A 20,307-nucleotide genomic window follows, 5' to 3' on the forward strand; every position below is an offset into this window, starting at 1 on the left:
CCCCCCCCCCCCCCCTTTTTTTTTAGCGCAAACGAACCCAGTAACATGTCATATGTGAAAGCCACCGTGGACAAGTTGCTGAAGGGTTATGACATCCGTCTGCGGCCTGATTTCGGAGGTAAAGCGGCTTCCATGTGCGGCGCTCAGCGGGCTGCCGGTGCTGCTTACTAACAGTCTGATCTGTCCGCAGGCGCCCCCGTGGACGTGGGCATGCGCATAGACATAGCCAGCATCGACATGGTGTCTGAAGTCAACATGGTAAGTTGGATTCTTTCCTCTGCGGGGCGACGTGGCAAAACCGTGCACGTGTTTGTTCCAACATAAACACGCAGAAAGGAGGGTTAGTTTGGTGCATCGGTGCTCTTAAAGCAAACAAACAAACATTCTCCTCCTCCTCCTCCTCTCGGCCTCCTTTCAGCACCACGGACAGATCCGCAATGTGTCAAACCCAATCCGCGCGCGTCAGGTTCCGTCCCGCGGTGTCACAATTGGCCGTATGGCAAGCCAAAAGGGCCACAATTCATCAATTTTCCAACCGGTCCGATTTAAAAAACCAATGTAAAAAAACAAAAACAAATCAAAGTTTAATAAGTCACCTGAACACAAGCACCTCCTTCTGAGCAGAAAAAACACGTTTTTTTTTGCCTGCTCTTTACACCACACAGCTGCAGTTTTCTTTAATATTAATAAACAAAAAATATATAATTGTACTTATTATGATAAAGCAGATAAATAAGTAGTTAGAATGCATCATCAAAGTCAATTAAATCTAATCAAATTAAATTATAAAGTCATAAATTGTGTTCATAAAGTGAATCAGGGCCAAAAATCTATAAATGACATTTTTTTAATGACAAATTACACAAAGCTGCCTAAACAAACAGAGCTGTGCAATGGAGGTTTGTTTATTATGGCAGGAAAAAAACAACATCCAATCACCAGTAAAAAAAAAATATATATATATATATGAGTGTGTAAAGTATGGCAGGATTGTTGCCATGTTTTATGGCGCCCTAACTTATAAAATGGCAATTTCTACATCACTTTTCCATCAGATGAGTTGTAAAAGTGGTGAATTGTGGCCCCTTTGGCTTGCCATATCAGAGACAGAATTAATGAGGAGAAGGAGGAGGAGGAGGAGGAGGAGGAGGAGGAGGAAGGTGGGTGCTTAGTGATTCCACCCACGATCTGCGGCCTCAGCACACATGGGGACAGAGAAGGTGATAAAAGGAGGAGGTATTCACGCACCGTGGAGCCTGTCTGTGTGTCTCCGGCCTGTTGTTTTTAGCCTCGGTGCAGTAATTATTACATAACGGCTGTCAGAGCGGGGAGGCTGCGTGTCTGTCCCTCTGTCTGCCTGCAGAATCTGATCTGACCACTTCATGCAGAGCGCGATGATGCGCGCAGAGGAGGAGAGTCTGACAGAGACATTTACCCACACGGCCTGCAGAAACTCACACTGACAGCTGCGTGTGTGACTGAATGAAGATATGAAGCTGCAGAGAAACAGCTCACTCACACACAGACACACTCACAGATGCAGGGTGAAATAAGGGTGATTGGAACAAACGCTTGGCTGTATTTTCTCGCTTCAGTGAGCAGATTTTAAAACTTATTTCCTGCAGAGCCCCTGTTTAAATGACAGCCATTATCATTAATGTAACCTGCTGGTTTAAATAGCTGCTGGAAAGAGTTAATAAATTTTAGGAGATAAGGAAAATATAAAGGTTTTATTCTAAAGCCATAAATGTAATATCTGAGCTGCAGCTCTTTGATAATGAACCTAATGTACAACTGTAACAAAATAAGTAGAACAAACATTTATATCAAGCATGTATTATACGGCTTTTATTAGTTTTATTCAGTCCAGAGCTGCAATTTCAGGTATTCTCAGTTTAAAAAAGTAAAACATCCAAAAGTTAGAATCAACTCCAGAAGTTAATCGGTTGTAGATGAACAACAAATCCATTTAACGGTTCATGAGATATTTTTTTTAATGTTTTGCTAACAGAAAAACAGGGCTGACTGGAACAATTGTTGCCAAAGTTTTAAACAAAGACATTATCAACATGTGGAGCTCAGAGGATGTCCTGGGGACGCCGCTCAGCTACCACCCCAACAAACTTTAGTTCATCATCTATAAATCCTACTGAGTTAAAGCCATGTTTGTGTTTGTTGTTGTGACCATTTGATTTGCATTTTGTGCTCTGATGCTTCAGCTGGTTCTTCTTCTTTGAGAAAGTGGAATTGTGGGTAATGTAGTAGTTTTAGCTCACATGATGCAGTTGAGGAATGTGTCTAGAATAGTGTAGTTTTATTAAATTTAATCAGCCAATGAGGGTTCAGAAGTTTCAGAGTAACTGTTATCTTGTTGTTTGTTGTGTTCAGTGTCTCAGGTGTGCACCGGGACACTTCTGCTCGTCAGTGTGAGTTTAATGTGACGAATATTATTATTATTATTATTATTGATGGTTCCACACTTTTAGGCAGTAGGTGGATGAAATGCGGCAGCGGCTTATGGTGGACCTTCACAGCCTCGTCACAGCAGCTGAAGTTTGGTTTGGAGGCAACTGTCACAGTTTCTGTGGTGACGGCTTTGTTTGGTTTACCTGTCGTATGTTTGGGTTTATCGTAAACTCACTCAGTAAAAGAGAAAAGACTGATTTATTCTTTCTTCTTCTTTATCTGTACACTTAAGAAACTTTTAAACAAAAAATAATGGTGAATAGAGAGACTGTAAAGATGGGAGTGATATTTGTCCATTTGAGGCTCCAGTACAAACACCTGTTGATTTGCAGCAGTTTACGAAAGCAATAAAACCAACATAAAGGCTCCCAAAATAGGAGAAAACTCCCTTATTTCTTTCACAACTTAGAGCTTCAGGTATATTTATAATCCACAACTAATTAGTTATCAGATATTTTAACATATAGTGAAAAAGCAGCTCACTGAACGAGTTAAATAAGCAGACATGTTGACTCCAGTTAGTTAACGGCAAAATTTTAAACTAAATTCTAGTGCAATCTGTAAGAGCTCAGAATATGTGTTGGGAATAAGTCTCAGCTACTACCAAACCAAGTTGTAGGTCAGTATTTGTAAAACTGACTGAGTTACATAATTTTTGTGTTTATTATAGTCAGTCGGATGTTACAGCCATCTTGAATGGATTGATTGTACATCCAATGATTACTTTCTGCAGGTTTCACAAAAACATTAATTGGTTCATGAGATATTTTGCTAACAGACACATGCAAAGACAACAGACAGTTTATCTCCCCGTCACATTTTCTTTGTGCGCCGGCGTTTTGCCCGACTGCTGCTGATGGAGACGAACAGACACAGAGTGAATCACTATCAGCCGTCATTCTGACAGGATTCTGCTTCCTGCCGCCCGTCTGGAAGTCCATCACATCTCCAGCTACATTTTCAGCACAACAACAACATTTTCACGTTTTGTTACGGGAGTTTCAGTAAAATCAGGGAATCCGGACGAAAACGGCAACAGAAAGGTTAAGGAAGGTGTTAAATATGTGACTTTGTTCCGCCTCAATGAACAGAATCTACGATGATAAAAATAAGAATCAAAATAAATGTATTCGTCCTCTGACTGCCCGCCAACTTATGTGTAATAATCCTGCAACAAAACATTTCAGCTCTCACTTCGTCAGACAAGAAAACAATTTTACTATGGGTTCATTTTTATTTTTATCTTTACTTCTATTTAACCAGGAAAGGAAAGAAACCATCATCCAAGGAGTTGTGGTAAAAACGGCAGCACAGAGTCGTATAAAAGTTTTACTACCAGATAAAAATAAAACACCATCTCGTCCTGAAAATGTAAGGTGGCAATGATTTTGCTCGAGTCTGTTTGTGCTTGTTTGTCTCTCTGTCAGCAAAATGTTTCAAATATTTTATTGAAATGCTCAAAAAGCAATCAGTGGATGTACGTCTACAGCTGGTTGACATTAGCAACACAAACATGGCTGTAACTCGGCCATTTTTACAGATTTTGAGCTGAAAAATGGAGTGGTAGTAGCTGAAAGTCGTTCCCAAGATCTCACGATGCTGCATAATGCTACTTTTAGCAGATGACCTTGGTGTTAATGTCTGGCATGAAAGGAAGGGTGATATGCATTCCTCCAAGGAATGCCGCACATTAATCAGATTCTTTCTGACATTTCACACGAGTCACAGTTGAAGTAAACGGTCGTAGTGATTCTCTGTAAGTCCAGATTCCCATGATCCATCAGGCTGAGCAGCACTTTGAAGGAATGCTGGAAGTGCCGCCGGCTGCTCTGAGAGCTGCTGAGAGGCTCCGAGGTCTGAAGAGTCCTGGATCCACGGCGGACGGGTCCTCGCGCTGCACTCGTGTGGGTTTTTAACGCCGTTTAAATTCACGTTCACGCCCACAGATCTGTGATTTCTCACTAGTTTCTGCGTGTCTAACACGGCTGCTGTGAGGCTGAACAATCTGAAACTGATGTGTTTATATTCAGATCAAAACGGCTGGGTTAAATCCTGTCATTTTATTCTTCGCACATTTCCGTTTAAACCTTCTGCATCGTGTAAAAATAATCTCCTTTTGTTAAACTGTACTTTTGAACAGCTGTGACATTTTTCCTGCTTGTCTCTGAAATGTTTGGTCTGCTTTTAGTGTGACAAAAAAATCCAATTTGTAGAAGAATGAACACAGTCAGATAATATATTTTAATCACAGCTTCATCCTCATAATTTAAAACGTGCAGTTTGCTGTCATATTTGATATTTTTGCAGTTTTTGGAGAATTTAACTTGATTTTATCAACTACACTAAAGCTATCTTGTCTCTGTTTTTTACAAATCCAGATCTGGACTTGTTTTCTGTGAAAATAATGTACAAGTAAAATAACTTTTGTTATTTTTTTCACGCTTCATTCCTGTCTCCTCAGCCACAGATCACCTCTCTTCTGACAGGATGAACCCCAACCCCTGAAATTACTTCTCACATCTTTCTGTAGAGGATTTTTTATTTCCTCCTTCAAAATCCCACAATATCCTTCTGTAATATTCATGCTTTTTAAAGGAATACACAGTAAAACGTCAGTTAATGAGCTTTTGTCATTTTGGATCAAAAACTACACACATAAACTACAAAATAATGGGGATCAATGGGGTTTTGGTGAAACAGGTGAGCAAACCCAGCCCTCTTTGGGGCTTTACAGCTCAGACAGACTTCACAGCAGAAACATCATTCAAAGTTTAAACGGATCACAAACAGTTGGAGTTTACCCGTCTGAACTGGCATTTTGTTATCTTTTACGGTTTTTACACAAATACAGTTTATGTTTATGATTTCTATACAGAATCTAAAATTTGCTGATCATTTGCAAACAAGCTTTCCTTACTTCCACCAACTCTTTTTGATACATATACAAATTATACGTCAAACCTTTTGCTCAGTGTGTCTATCACTGCTTTAAGATTTACAGTTTTCATTCATATGTAGCATATTTTCACATTTTTAGCAACTTTTGATGCCGTATTTTAAATGGTTGACTGTTTGGAGCGCACGCATTTAGTCAACTTTCTTTGTCAAATGTTGCTGCAGATTATTTAGCAGTTTGTGGTGATTGAATCTTTGCTTTCTTTCGAGTTATCAGTTCTTTTGGAAGTGCTGCATCAGATCTGTTTAGCGATCAGACTGACCGGGTCGTGCCGTGTTTTGTCAGTAGAGGGAGAAGTTAAAATGTCAGTGTTTTGATTTTTTCTGCTTTTTCACCAGGTTCTTCCGATAACGCAAATATTCCTTTCATTCACTTTGTTTTGTTGCTGCTAATTTTGTAATTTAGGATTTTTAATTTCTATTGTGTCAGAATGACCTTATCAGCCACTATAAAAGTTTCCCTCTTGTCTCAGTTTCCTATGTTGGTACCTGAGTAAAAGATTTGTTTTGTTGCCCTCTCTTATTGGCTCAAAGTGCAGATATATCTCAAATCTTTTGTCTCTCTTGCTGGTTGACGTGGTCCCACACGGCACCCTTTAAAGATTTTTCAGAGTTTTTTAGTTTGAGATAATCACTGTCTTATAAAAAACAGATTAAGGGTTAAAAACATAATTCTCATTTATGAGACTAAGGCAATAATTATGTGTCCGTCAAAGGGAATAAATTAGAAATCATTCTAGGCACTGATTGCAGTGATCAGACTTTGTTTTGACTGACCGCTGAAACGGGTTTACATGAGGGCAGAGGACAAAGCAGCTCAGCCTGAGTTCCCCGAGGACAAGTCTCATGTCAGTCTGAGACAAATCAAACAAGCCTGTCCCTGACGCTGACGTGACTCCGGTGGACAGGGTCTGTACGCTCGTGATGCTCGAGTGAACGTGGCAGTTAGTGAACAGATTACAGGACGGCTCTCGGATCATTGTCAGGTCTCGGCTGGTCTCGGTCAGCAGACATGGTGAGCTGTCAGAACCGGGCAGTGGAGACAACGGTGATGCTGCGTGGAGGTTAGTCCCAGCCTGAAAACTGGGCCAAATATCCTCCGGAACCATGTGAGACACTGATAAGGTCATACACAAGATGATTACTGAGAGTTCGTGCTGCTGGACTCAGTTTTTAACACACTGACAGTGAAATATGTCACATATATGTCATATCTGAGGTCATTTTAAGACTTAAAGGGCCAGAAAACCATAATTATACAGAGATTTTCTTTTAGGTCCTTGAATAAATCATGTAAACTTAAAGCATTCGGGATGTTAAAATTGCTCTTTGGCTGCTTCCATCCTATGTTGACATGTTTCACACATCCTCTCCGTTCTTGGCACCAATGTCTCACTCAGGTGACTCTCTGAGACATTTAGTGATGAACCTCGCATCTAATTTCTCACCGTTATCACCTTGAAAGGCATGCCGGTGTAACACTGTGAGGAGCACGGTTGTTAATCAGTTCAAAGCCTTAAATGCTTCATGTCTTGTGGTTTTAAAAACACGCTTTGTAACGGCTTGAAAGGTAGCAGGGTATATGCATTCCTTTAAAGTATGCTAGGCCTTATCTGGCCTTTTTCTTTACCCTGTTTGCAGTTTCATTTAAACACCGAGGATCGTTTTGTTGCTGTTGATTTAAAAGATTTCCTCTGAGGGCAGTTACAGCGGTTCGGTCCGCCTCAGAGTTTTATTTGAGCACTTCTGTGTGGCTTGATGACAGAAAACATCATCCAAGATGCTCTGCTTATAAAAAGGAATCGATGCAATCGGCACACAAGCAACGAGGAGCTCGTCAGCTGATGAAAATGTACATATTAAGTCTCATCAGCATCTGCTTGTGGCTTTAATGCAGCCCACTCATATGTGCGCTAACAACGTTTGAGTTGTGATTATTTCTCTAATTTTTTTTCCAAAGGCGACCTGCTGGGGATGCGTTCGTGCAGAGTCATGTGTTATCAGAGTGCGTCCGCCCGGTGGCTGCTATCGATCCGGCGCCGCCTCGGGAACAGGATTTATGAGGAGCTGTGCAGACCGCTCTTCATCTCCTCACCCAGAAGGCGTCAGGGTGTCAGGATGAGCCTCGCTCATTCAGAGCAGGAGGAGCGGGGTCAGCGGGGTTCACACACCTGACTCCAGATCAGTGAATACAGGCCTTTGATTGGATCCATTTCACTGAAAACTAACTCATTAACTGGAACAATCCTGCAAATAAAACTGAAATGTAGCGATGACCTGCTGATCACATTTTGGCAAATAGTTTGTAGATGATTATTAACTAGGAAAGCTTGTATTTTCTGAAAAATGCAGAATACAAGCTGAGAAGGGAACGACTGAAGAGATTTATTAAAGAAGCTGAAACTGAGTTGGTAAAGTTAAAACAATAAGAAAAGTAAAAGCTTAAACCAGCAACAAGATTTTCCCTGAACTGACCATTTTAATAGAATATAAGAAGCTTAAAATATTAACCCTTATAGCATCTGAGATGAAGTATAATGAAATCAATGAATCACATCTTTATTTAATTTATTAAACCTTGTGAACATCTTTATTAATTCACTTCAAATGTCAAACTGAGATATGCTAAAAACCAGAAAACGTAGAGCAGTTAAATATTAAAGTGCTCCCAAATAAAAAAGAATGAAGTGAGAAACAGTTTCAGGAAGATAATCAATCGAAATAATGTTTTTTTTTCCTACATGCTTTAAAATTTAACAGTAATTATTGTTTTATCAAAGCACCTGCCATTTGTAGCGTCTTGGTTTCTGAGCTACTACAGCAATATTAAACGCTGAGCAAACAAAAAAACCTGCAATTTATCTGAATCTTTAGTTATAAAGAAGCTGAGGAGGTGGAAAAGAAGCACAAACACGACCTCACTGGTTTCAGTCATCAGGCAGAAAGGCCCTTTATTTTGATAAATACAGTATGCAGCAGCAACACCTTCTGTGCATTAAAAACAATCTAAATCAGCTTTTTAAAGTACCTTGGGAAAAGTGTCAGGCCAGAAATACATAATTGTTATTAAAGCTAAAGGCTTTTATCTGAACCACAGCTTTTAGTTGCTCGCAGCCTCATGATTGACTGCTGCACAGCTGGCTGACCTCCGTCCTCTCAAGTCCAGCCCGCTCTTCATCTCTCAGATCAGAAATGCCATTTCTGAGCACGTGATCAGATGGAGCCCCATTAACCTCATATTTAATGTCTCCGTCTGTCTGTGCCGGCTGGAAAGCAGAAATCGGAGCCGTTAACTCGCTCAGACAAAGCTGCGTTTCGCCCAGATGGACGCCGAATGCAGCTGCTGCAAACAACCAGAAATGTTACCGAAACAAAGCTTTCCTCTTTGTTTTTTAACAGCTTCAGTCCGGTTCTCATGCGACAGTAACACCTCTACAAACCATGAAACTGACGCTACTGAAAGCACATCAATTTCCTTGGTAACTGCTTATGTTTCAGTTCTTCGGTGTAGCTTTCCCGTTTCTCACATTCAATCTGTTTCATGTTTTCTGTTCAGTGTTATTGTTACTTCACTTATAGTTAGGATTAAGCTTGAGTTTTCATTATAGGGTTTGTTTTCAGCTCCATTCCCACCTAAGGTGACAGATTTTCTGCTCCTGTTAGACCCATCTTACGCCTGATTATGTTTGTTTAGTTATTAAACATTTTGGAGTCCTGAACCTGGCTACATTTTGGTTTGCATTCAGGTCCTTTCAACCACCAATTTGCAACCCAATTAGATGATTTTAATGTTTTTAAATTCAGTTTTCCGCTCAGAACCAAAGTGTTAATCTTTGTTTTCACCACTTTGCTCTGAAGGAACTAGTCTTTAGACTCATTGTACATTATAGGTTAACTAAGTCAACACAGCAGCCTTCTGAAATATCTAATTGTTGCAATTTTTAATCCAACCAATAAACAGCAGATAGTAATAATAATCTGATCTCTCAGGAAGTCATTAAACACCCAGAGAAAGGCTTCTCTCTACAGCAGATTACATCTGAGGGGTCAGCTAGGATCATGCTGAAAGAAACAACGCACTGAATGTTTTTACCTCAACAACGTCAGGACAAAGTGTCTTTAAACAGAAATTTACGTTTAATTTAAGTGTTTCGAACCAGTCACCAAACCCTCCGCCCAGCAGCTCAATCAGTCTGTTGCCTCAAATGAAACCGACTTTCTTTTTGCTTCATGTTGAGAATAATCTACCTTGTTCTTGATTTGTTACTTTCTACCTGCAAGAGAGAGAGAGCGAGAGAGAGAGCTGGGTTGGCATGGAAACAAGAGGAAGGATGCTGGTTGGTTTGGCAACAGCAAGAGGCCTGATTGTTGGCAGACAGCAGATAATCAACATCTATATTCTCATTGATCAGAATGTCATTGATGATTTTTACCGCCGTTAGGGTATCTCTGGAATCGTGTCAACCATAACAGAGGAGGTTGGGTTGACTTAATAAGAGCATTTAAATCAGGTTCATGTCTGGGCTGACCTTGATTCTTCTCTTTTCCGGCCGTTCTGTTATAGATTTGTTGTGATGTTCGGGGTCGCTGTCCTGCTGCATCACGATGGAGTCACGTTTGACTCTTCGAGGAGTTTGTGGTTGACTCAGTGACTGCAAGAGTCCCAGATGCTGTGGCTGCAAAACAAAACAAAAGTCACCCATGGAATAAAATGTTTGGTTAAAAAATATCAGCACAAATCTCCTCTTTGGTCTCATCTGTCCAAACGACATTGTTCCAGAGGTCTTCTTGTAGTTTGTAGTTTGCTGCCGTGTTGTTTTTAAAAGGAAGATGCTTTTTCCTGCACTTTTCCCAAATAAGCCATGGTTGTCTTTTTCTAATTATTAGAGCCATATTTTGGGGTTTGTGTTTATCTTTATTTTTGGTGTCACTGTGGGTGGCATCATGTGGGGTTAAATGGAGCCACAGGTAACCTGTCAGCAGGTGTCACAGTTTTTTGTTTTGTTTTGTCGTCGTCGTATTTCTTGTCTTAGTGTTTTTCTGATTATTGCGTTGCGTCAGTTTGTGAGCTGTTTCTTGGATTGACCTAACCTAACAGTCAAAATTGTAAGTGTGCAGCTTAAAGGATGACATCTTGTTTGAGAGCGCAAAATCAATAAATGCTCTGTAATAATAAGAACCTCAAGTGTTCATTCAATGGATCCAGACGGACGACGCGTCAAATAAGTGTCAGTCAGCAGCCCCTCAGTGGCTTAGGTTCGTTTTTTTTGTTTGTTTGTTTGTTTGTTTTATTAAGAACAAGTCACTGCACTAATTGTCCTGTCATGAACTTCACCCTTTTACCTGCAAACTGAGGCCTGAAGACTCTGAGACGGAGCTCTTAGGCTGTTTTTTCCGTGCATTACGTGGTCTGACCTTTGGGGTAAATTTCCTGGGGATGTCCCTTCCTGAAAAGACTGGCAACTGTCTTTTGGATAATGTTTCTCTTTGTAGAAGGATGGACTCCAAACAATTTGCAGCAGCAGTCGATTCTGTAAGATAACTGCTGATGTTTTTTTGTTTTGGCATTGTGATAACACACACCTGTATGCTCTGGAGCAGCATTTAAACATTTACATTTGATTTTCAGCACATGGCTGCTACTTACTGTAAACTATCATGTGTTGTTCTGCTGAGGTTTTTATTCTTACTTTAAGACTTGAAAAAAATGAAATATTCTTTGTTTTTGCTACATAAACCTTTAACTTGAAAGAGAACCTATGTGGTCCCACAAATATTTTATCTCTAGCGTAGTTATTGTGAATTCTTGCGGCTGATTTTTGCTGCAGTTCTAGATCAGAAAGCGAGTTAGCCTTTCCTGCTATCTCCCCACCTAATCCCTTCTCTGATGTCTCCTCAGTTTCACCCATAGATGGCTGTGGATAAGGAGGAATTAGGTCAGCCAGCAGCACACTGCAGAGGGGTTATGATGGCATAAGTGCCTCTGCTGCATTAAATACAGACAGAAAGCTGTAACTTAGACACAGAGAGAAACAAATCATGTGTAACCAAGCAGAATAAATGCTTTGACAGCATTATAGGCTGTAAGAGGGCCAAAGGATACAAAATGTGACAATTTCCTCGGCCTGTTTTCCATCTGAAGTGCAGGTCTGTGTAGTTTAGTTGCAGCAGAGATGGGGGGGGGCGGATGCTAAGCTTTAGCAGCACTCAGTATTCAGTTCACGTCGAGGCGATCCCTCTGCCTCTGATCCACCAAGGTGCCACAGTGATGATGGAGAAGCAGCTGCTGAGGGGAACAGCTGCTTCTAATAATAGTCTCCAAGAAAGGTTTTATCCCCAACAGGACTGTACCCCCCCCCATCAACACAAACCGGTTGTCCTGCTTCTCATTCAGCTTTATGAGGCAGCACTTTCTCTCTGCGCCCCCATGAGAGGGAATGTCATCTCCAGTTTATTGTTGCTGTTAACACTTCCAGCAGCTGCTTAAACGAGTAAATCTTATTGCATTACTCGTTCAGAGACACGTAGAGCGGGATGCTTGGCTTAAACTGGACCTCAGGATTTGAGTCTTACTGGAAGACCAACTGAGCTGGAGTTTGCTTACAGGTATTAAAACTAGGGGTGGGAATCTTTAGGCACGTCACGATTAGATTTCATTATGATTCAGAGCGCTGCAATGCAATTATAAAACAATTATTGATGCGTCTCCATAACCACACAAAATCCTGAGCTTGGAATCTCTCAGACCTAAAAGAAACAAAATGCTTTTGCTCTACGCTGCTGTGTAAATCAGTTTCCATTCAAACAAGTTTGAAGAATACAAGAACAAAAAATGAGTCAAAATAGAGTTTTCTGTGTCCCGTTGAGTGTTTCAACACAGGCAGATCATGTTCTATCATAGCTTTAAAGCAGGGATGTCAAACTCCATTCCTCGGGGGCTGCTCTCCTGCATGTTTTAGATGTGTTCTTGCTTTAAAACACCGGCTTTAAATGGATGATTTGTTGCCATGCTCCTGGAGAACTCAAAGATTTGGTGAGGAGGTAATTAAACCATTTGAATCAGGTGTGTATCGGGCAAAAAAACCCTAAAACTTCCAGGACAGCGGACCTCGAGGTCTGCTCTAAAGGGTGCCACATAGGATGGTGTCTAACTGGGTCGCACTGTCAAAATTACAGGAAAAAAGGCAAATTTTCCTCACTAAATTCTGAGAGTTTGCAAGCAAGCGACCAGCAAGGCCGTGGCTTGATGCAGCCAAATAAAAAAATATTTATTTTCTTGAGCCCAACTTGCAAAACTCAAGAAACAAGAGCGTGAGCCTCTGCCACTCGAGTCAGGAAACCTTTTAGGGGTTTCTCCACATTTTCAATGTATATTTTTCTCACACAGTTGGAATTGTGGATAATAAATTGTAATTTCTACCTGTAATAGTTTGAATGTAAGCATCTTTTATTTCAATTCTGACCAGGAAGCATGTTACTGTGAGCAGGAGAAATGTTAGTGAAATCTAAAATAGTAAATAGAGGCAGAAGTGTGATTTGATTATATGGTTCCTAAACTTAAAATGCCTGCATGCATTAGTCTCGATGTGCACTCAACTTGATAATACAAATAATCCTCCATTGTTTTTGTCCTCCTGCAGGTGGAAATGTGTACACAACTTGCACAAAGTGTAGCTGTTGTCGATGTCATTTTTCCCTTTAACGCCAAAAAAAGTGAAAGTTCTTCCAAACACTAACTTTCTTTACAGAAGGTGCCATAAACTGTCCAGGCACTGCACTTCTGTACTTCAGATTTGATGCTTTTCCTGATGGGATTAACGTTAAATAATGATCATTTTTTAATCGATTCAGAACCCCAACTTTTAACTGCACCAAAACTGAAATGCTGTCAGGTGTAACTGCTCTCAACAGGAGAGATGATCTGTTTTAAGAGGATTCTGTTTTGTTTTCATTGATTCACTGAGCACAGGTTTTAGTTTCCCACTGAAACCTTTTATAACGCACAAACACCCGAGATTTTCTAGAGAACGTCTGAGCAGTTTTCTTAGGTCTTTCGCACCTCACAGTGGGAGACATGTTCTCGCAGCAGGACAAGTACAAGAAATAGGACATGATGCACGAAGTGAGCTGCGAAAACGTGTTTAAACATGAGAGATGCTGAATGTTGTTGTGTTCATATTGATTCCATGTGTTGGGATGAGCAGGAATTAAAGCTGGCAGTGCTTCAGATTTTAGAGGCCTAAATGGCACAATAAAATGAAGGGATTCTGTGATTTCATGAATGTAATATAAGAGTAGTGGTGACTTTTATTAGCTGTTCAAGGATCAGAACAAGCAGCATGGTTATCTGGGTTTCAGTAAATATTATTCCTGGATTTCCTAGGAGTCTAAATATTTGTACCATTTATAAAAACAGTAAAAACTAGCTGACCCTTTTATTTGATGCAAATCATGCATCAGATAATTGCAGACTTGAAGTGTCCCACTTACAGCGTTTATCAGGTCAGAGTTGTGGCAGTGCGTGGTTTTTAAGCTCTTCATCGTGCTCGATGATGACCTCTGAAGGTGCAGGAGCCCTTAAAGCACACGCTTGCCTTTTTTTTCAGGAAGTTACTTTCCCTTGAGCTCCCTGAGAAATGCACACACAAGTATCTTTGTAAACTGCTGAAAAAGCTGGAGAGCTGTGAGAGGAATCCTAACGGCTGCTTCAGCTCGATGGAAGAGCAGGGATGCAACTTCCTCCTCTTCCTCCGAAGGTTTCCTGCTCTCAGCTGGGACATTTTGGTAAAACACCAAAAACATGTTAGCAGCTACTATGAACTGGAGAAATTCCTTTTTCTGAAAATGTAGTGAACGCTGGGTGCTGAATGTCTTCCTGAAGTCAAGTTATGAAAGCCAAAAGGAGCAAAATGGAAGCTTATAACCAAATGTTGCAAATGCAAGCTACCGTATATGCTAAAAGTAGCAGAAGGCTGGCTAAAAGTAGAAAAACGTTAGCTACAAGCTAAAGTAAAGTAAGCAAAGGGTCAGAATAAGGATTAACATCATTTGGGTTTTAGTAAATATCATTGATGACGTTCTTAGGAGTCCATTAATTTGATCATAAAAGTATAAAACAGCTATTTAGAAGCTAAATGCAGCAAAAGGATAGCTGAAAGCTAAAAACAGCAAAAAGAAGTGGCAGAACATTAGCTGACAGTTAAAACAAGCATACAAACACAAAAACTAAACACATAGCTGAACAATGTTTCCAAGATTTGGAGAGAAAAGGTTTGTAAATTAAGTTCAACATTTTTGAAAAAGATATAAATTACAAAAAACAAAACAAAAGTCATATCCCCCAGCTCCTGAATGAGCTGAATGTTTTGATAAATGATTGGCTAAAATAGGACAAAGTATGCAGAAGTTGTTAGAATTTAAATAAAAAATAAGAAAACAGCATGAAATCCACCAATCCCTCTGATTTTAAAAGGCTTTACTGTTTGCTCTTGATAAAAACTGCAGAAGTATTTCCTGTCAGCATCTAAGATTACTGCTGGAACCTTTGAGACATGAAGAGTCCCGATAGAAAAATTTAAACCGAATGGACGGGTTTGAATTACATGTCAATGAAGAAACAAAGCCTCCAGCCGCCTCTGAATGGAAACGTTCAGCATCAGAGCTGGGGAGCGAGAAGATGAGCGGCGTGGAGCCTGATGTTCCAGCTGAAACGTTCAAACGTGTTCCCCGAGGCTCCGACATCACACAAAACAAAAACCCACCACAGGAGGACCTTTCTCTGTTTGTGGCATTAATCAAGCCAATATCTGGGAAACAATATCGTTACATGTTGAAATGCTTTAAGTCTGCAGTCAGTTTTAGTCTAATATCTGACAGTAAACCATCGCAGTGCCTGTCTGTTGCATTCATGTGCCTGTTGTAGTTTCTGTTTTTCTCAGTGAATTTGCATTATTAGGATGATGCACGTCACCGTACAGAGCTACGGGCTGCAGCAGCAGCAGCCGAGTTCAGGTGAAACGGGGAGCTTCGGCTCTCTGAGGAGAAACTGGAAACATTAAACAACATTATTTATTCCAGCTGTTTGCCGCTGGAATGCATCATTATTGAAGGAAGGTGGAGAGTGATTAAGATGCTGCGGCACCATGAAAACCTCACAGAATGATTCAACAACAACACAAAAACACTGTTTCTGTACCTTATCCATTTCTGTCTACAAACAATAGGGCTTAAAAAAAGGGAAGTTTTGATAGTTTTACTCAGAATAATGGATATGTTTTGCCTTTTTTTTGTCACCGAATCAAACTAGTTATTAAGTATGTCTGCAGAAGAGGTGAAAACAACCAGAAGCTGCTTTCTGAGAAGAGCTTTCTTTTAATAAAATAGTTTTATAAAAGTGTTTTCTGTGATAATTTATTAATTCGTTTGTTTGGATCTGGTGCAAGACAAATAAAAACAAGGACTGAAGTGAAAGATTTGACCAATGTTTGCACAGTTACACATTTCTTCAACCAGAATTATTATAGAATTTATTTACTTTTCCACTTGCAGATCTGATATGTTTATGACATTTATCTTAAATTGCTGTAATTATCTTTAATCAATCAAGATGCTAACCTTTAGAAAGTCTACATTTTCATTATCTAAGATCCTTTTATTTTGTGAGCATGCTCACCTTTGACTTTTAGAATAAAAGATAACTTTTAAAGCCAAAAAGATCTTTTTAAACAGAATTAAGTTTATTTTGTTGGCTACCTTTAGATGACTTTAGTTGCGAATCGATGCCATACGAAAACAAACAGAAATGAAGATGAATCTAACTTTAAATTGTTTATAATCTGAGGGAATAGCCTTCAACACGAGGGTCTGCTGTATCTGAATCCCAGTGGAAACGCTGATCAATAACCCCACGATGTGCGCCTGTTTCTCTCCCCGTGTCCCTCAGGACTACACCATCACCATGTACTTCCAGCAGTCCTGGAGAGACAAGCGCCTGTCCTACACGGGAATCCCCCTCAACCTGACCCTCGACAACCGGGTGGCCGACCAGCTGTGGGTCCCCGACACCTACTTCATCAACGACAAGAAGTCCTTCGTCCACGGGGTGACGGTGAAAAACCGGATGATCCGGCTGCATCCCGACGGAACTGTGCTCTACGGGCTCAGGTAGGAAGATCTGAAAGCTACAGGTGTCTTTTAGTTTCCTCCTAAAGTGTAAAATCATTCTTTAAATGATGCCTCTGATTAAATCCTCTCTGTCTTACAGTCTGTATAAAACACTGTTTGTGTAAACTGGACATTTTTACCACTTATAACTAAAAAAAGCAAATTCCTTTAGTTTTTTGTGTTTATTTTTCCCCACTGATCCCAGATGGACATTTACAATTAAATGCTCCTTTTAAATAATAAAACAAACTTGATCTGAGTCTTTTCATGGGCTCAGGATGTCCAGTTTTGACTCAAATATGTTTTTTTTTTCCATATATTTGACATCGGTTCACTTTTAGTACGCGAGTCATCTTTGTTCTTTTTCCATTTAATCCGATCTCCTTTTAAAAGAAAGATTTTTTCAGGAAAAACCTGCAGAAATCATCATACCCGCAGAGATATTTTTACTTCAGGAACATTTGAAGGTCTTAAAATTAGCAGCTGGTTTAAATTTACAGAAACTATCATTTCTTAAATGATAATAATATTAATAAATGACTTGTGTTTGTGTGTATTTCGGTTCGGTTGAGCAGCTTGGTGTTTTTCTGTTAGCAGCGTCCCGGCGCTCAGGTTTTGGCGAAGGGAAACCAGGTGGCTGAGCAGCAGGTCTCTGACTGCTGACCAGAACCGGATCAGAACCAACGTGGTTTTCATGGCAACGCTGTGGTGACTGGAAACCGTTTGGTACACAACACCCCGGGACTCGAAATGAGGAGAACACGCTCTTAGACACGGTGCTCTTGATGCCAGAGTCAGACGTCAACACTCAACGATAATTTATTTTTATGTTTCTGAGGCGTTGTGTGTTTTGGTGGAGCTCTTCCAACCCGCGGATACAAACCTGTTTACTCAATTCACAGAAGGCATTTTACTGGATTTGAACATTTTATTTACTTTTTGGCAAAAGTATAAATATAAACATAGAATTAAATGCTATAAAGTTTCAATATTTTATCAAAAAACATCTAATTTGAGTATAGTTACAGCATCGAGAACATCTTCCTGCTAATTAACTCGATTATTTGCAGATTAAGTTGGTATTTAGTTTTTTGGTGACAGAAGTTGGTCGTCTTGCAGCCGAAAGGTGAAAAGGTCGAAGATTTTGTACAATCTGTCGGAGGTTTTTCTATGAGTACGTCTTAGTAAACTAGAGAAATTTTATTTTTTTTACAAAATTTCAGAGTAAAATCTGCTCTGAGTGGTTAAATCTAAAAGTAGCAAAAGAGTAGCTAAAAGCTAAAAATGGCAAAATGTTAGTTAAAAGCAGCAAAAGCATAGCTATAAGCTAAACATATTTAAATTAAAAGTAGTATAAGAAAAGAAAGAAGAGCTAACATGCTGAAGTAGTTTTTCAGCAGTGCTGAAACCATCTTTCAATGAACAGAATAAATAATAAATCGAGTTAGATATTTTTAAAAACTATAAAAGTTACAAAAAACACAACCCATGTCCTAAATCTGCTGAACATTTTGATATATGAACAGCTAAAATAGCACAAAGTCTGCTGTTTTAGCTGCAAAAAAGGGATGGAAAAATCATTTAAAAAGCAGAAAAAACAATTCACAAAGTAATCCATTACAAGCAGTAATTAATGCAGTAATCAGTACTTTGTGTAATCATCTCAGCTGCTTGTTGTTCAGTGGTTTCTGTAATTCAGAATAATTCCTGTCCAACGTGTTGGATTAAAACTGACAAGTTGAGAATTAAAAATAGACCAAAAATGCCACAAGTTTTGGATAAATCTAAACAAAACAAGAAGCAAAAACGCTTCACAGCGTCTCCTGAAATTAAATGAATCCCTGATTCTCCTGCATTAAGTGCTTCCAAACCTTAAACTGATGTTTAAACTCAACCTGAAGATCACAGAACGATGAAACGATGATCGACGCGTCGCGGTTCAGAAGGTTTTCAGTGTTTTCACACACAGGGCCGGATCAGGAGGAGATGATCAGGGGAGCTGTCACAACAATCACTCGTCTTTTTCTCTCCTCTCTCAGTGTTTTGTTTTTTTGTCAGGGGTCATTTAGCTTTGAATGTTGGTTGTTTTTACCCCCAGAAGGAGCTGTCTGCTCAGATCAGGTGCATTAGCTTCCAGATGAAAGCTGCTTTTCTCCAGATGAGCATATTTCCAGCGACACGAGGAATAAGGGATACAAAAACGGGAAAAGCAGCGGAAAGCATTAAGTCGGACCTGAAGGTCTTTCAGGTCCAAACAGGAAGCGGTTTGATGAAAAGAACAGAGAGCACGAGGCTAAATCTGTCCAGAAACAACACTTACTGGCCCCGGCGTCGTGGCTGACTGAGCACAGGCCTCGTGGGCTGTCCTCATCGCTCCGACTCGTCTCCGAGGTAAACACTTTGTTGTGCGTCCAGAGAAACAGGATCTGATTCTCCTCAAGTCCATTAACACACAACATTCAAGCCTCCTCCAGTGTTTCCACTTTCATGATTTAACCCTGACTTTACACTAATTCCTCCTTTATCTTTGTTCTTTTTTGCCTCTTTCCTCCTGATCTTTGTCGATATTCATCTGTTACAGGATACCACTGAGTCTAAGTAATTATGTGTCTCATATAGAGAGAGTTTGTGTTAAATCCAACTGAATGTGTTTTGTCTTGTGGAGTTTTTCACACCAGCTTTGACACTCTGATCAAAATACATAAAAATAAATGATGTAAAAACCAAACTAAAAAAAATCTTATCCCTTAAAACCTCCAACACATACCAATTTTCTTTTATAAAGCCCCAAAAAATTTAAAATAAATAAAATTTGACTCACTTCGGCTCTGTCGTAGCTTAGATTATTACAGGACTTTTATTTTGAATAGTGTCTACAAGCTTTATTTTGAAACTCCAGGTTCAAACCTCTTCTTTATTACCATTTAAGTTTTTCATGAACTTTAATACTAAAACCTTGAGACGCTTTTATTCTGTTTACCTTAATTTAAACCTTTTAATCATAACTAAATTGATTAAATTCTGCATGATTTATGGAAGCAGCATCACTGAATAATATAATAAAGCAGAACTGGCTGAATATTATAAGATCCGGTGAGTCAGAACCCTAATCTGCAGCGTTTAGACCACTCAGTCAGTCTGAGACATCATCGGGGGGTAAAATCTCCAAAAATCATGAAATTTAAACTGTGATTCTGTAAAAATCACCCAAAATATCAAAATGCCAGGTCAAATATGTAAACTAGAGCTCCAAAGAGGACTGGAGTTTCTGTCGACGGGGAAATATCTTATTTTATTTTTATTATTTTGAAATATTTTGTGATTTTTATTTAAGCCACACTCCAAAAACGTCGAGCCGTTTAGTTTGAGGTGATGTTTTTAAAGCGGAGGGAGGACTATCAAGCTAAAAAGCATGACACAAATTGAAGAATAACAGCTAATTCGTAATGAGGGTATTTTAGGGATTATTGCATCAGTACTGTTAACAATTATTTACTTTATAGATAACATTTAAGACACTGTCCTCATTTAAAAACCAAAAATATGACTTATTTTTTACAGATTCTTCCACTCTAAACCCTAATAATTAAATGAAAACAAGAAAAAATTACAATATTTACTTCCACAAAATAAAAAAGTTGATTATAGTTTGTATTACGGAGCATTAAGCATCCTTTTGGCTTCTGCTAGGAGGACATTTCCTCTCCCTTCACCAGAAACTGA

The 20,307-nt window shown here is 39.5% G+C and overlaps 1 protein-coding gene across 2 annotated transcripts in view; it reads left to right on the top strand.

Moving 5' to 3' along the window:
* Nucleotides 1–20,307, top strand: part of gabrb1 (gamma-aminobutyric acid type A receptor subunit beta1) — a 37,026-nt gene that overhangs the window by 605 nt on the left and 16,114 nt on the right. For both annotated transcript variants that reach the window (XM_025010230.2, XM_017434836.3), the window contains exons 2-4: nucleotides 27–118; nucleotides 191–258; nucleotides 16,364–16,584. In XM_025010230.2, coding sequence (XP_024865998.1) covers nucleotides 27–118; nucleotides 191–258; nucleotides 16,364–16,584 — 381 coding nt within the window. The remainder of the gene's footprint in view (nucleotides 1–26; nucleotides 119–190; nucleotides 259–16,363; nucleotides 16,585–20,307) is intronic.

The sequence above is a fragment of the Kryptolebias marmoratus genome, linkage group LG10, assembly GCF_001649575.2.
Source record: "Kryptolebias marmoratus isolate JLee-2015 linkage group LG10, ASM164957v2, whole genome shotgun sequence".
Lineage (NCBI taxonomy): Eukaryota > Metazoa > Chordata > Actinopteri > Cyprinodontiformes > Rivulidae > Kryptolebias > Kryptolebias marmoratus.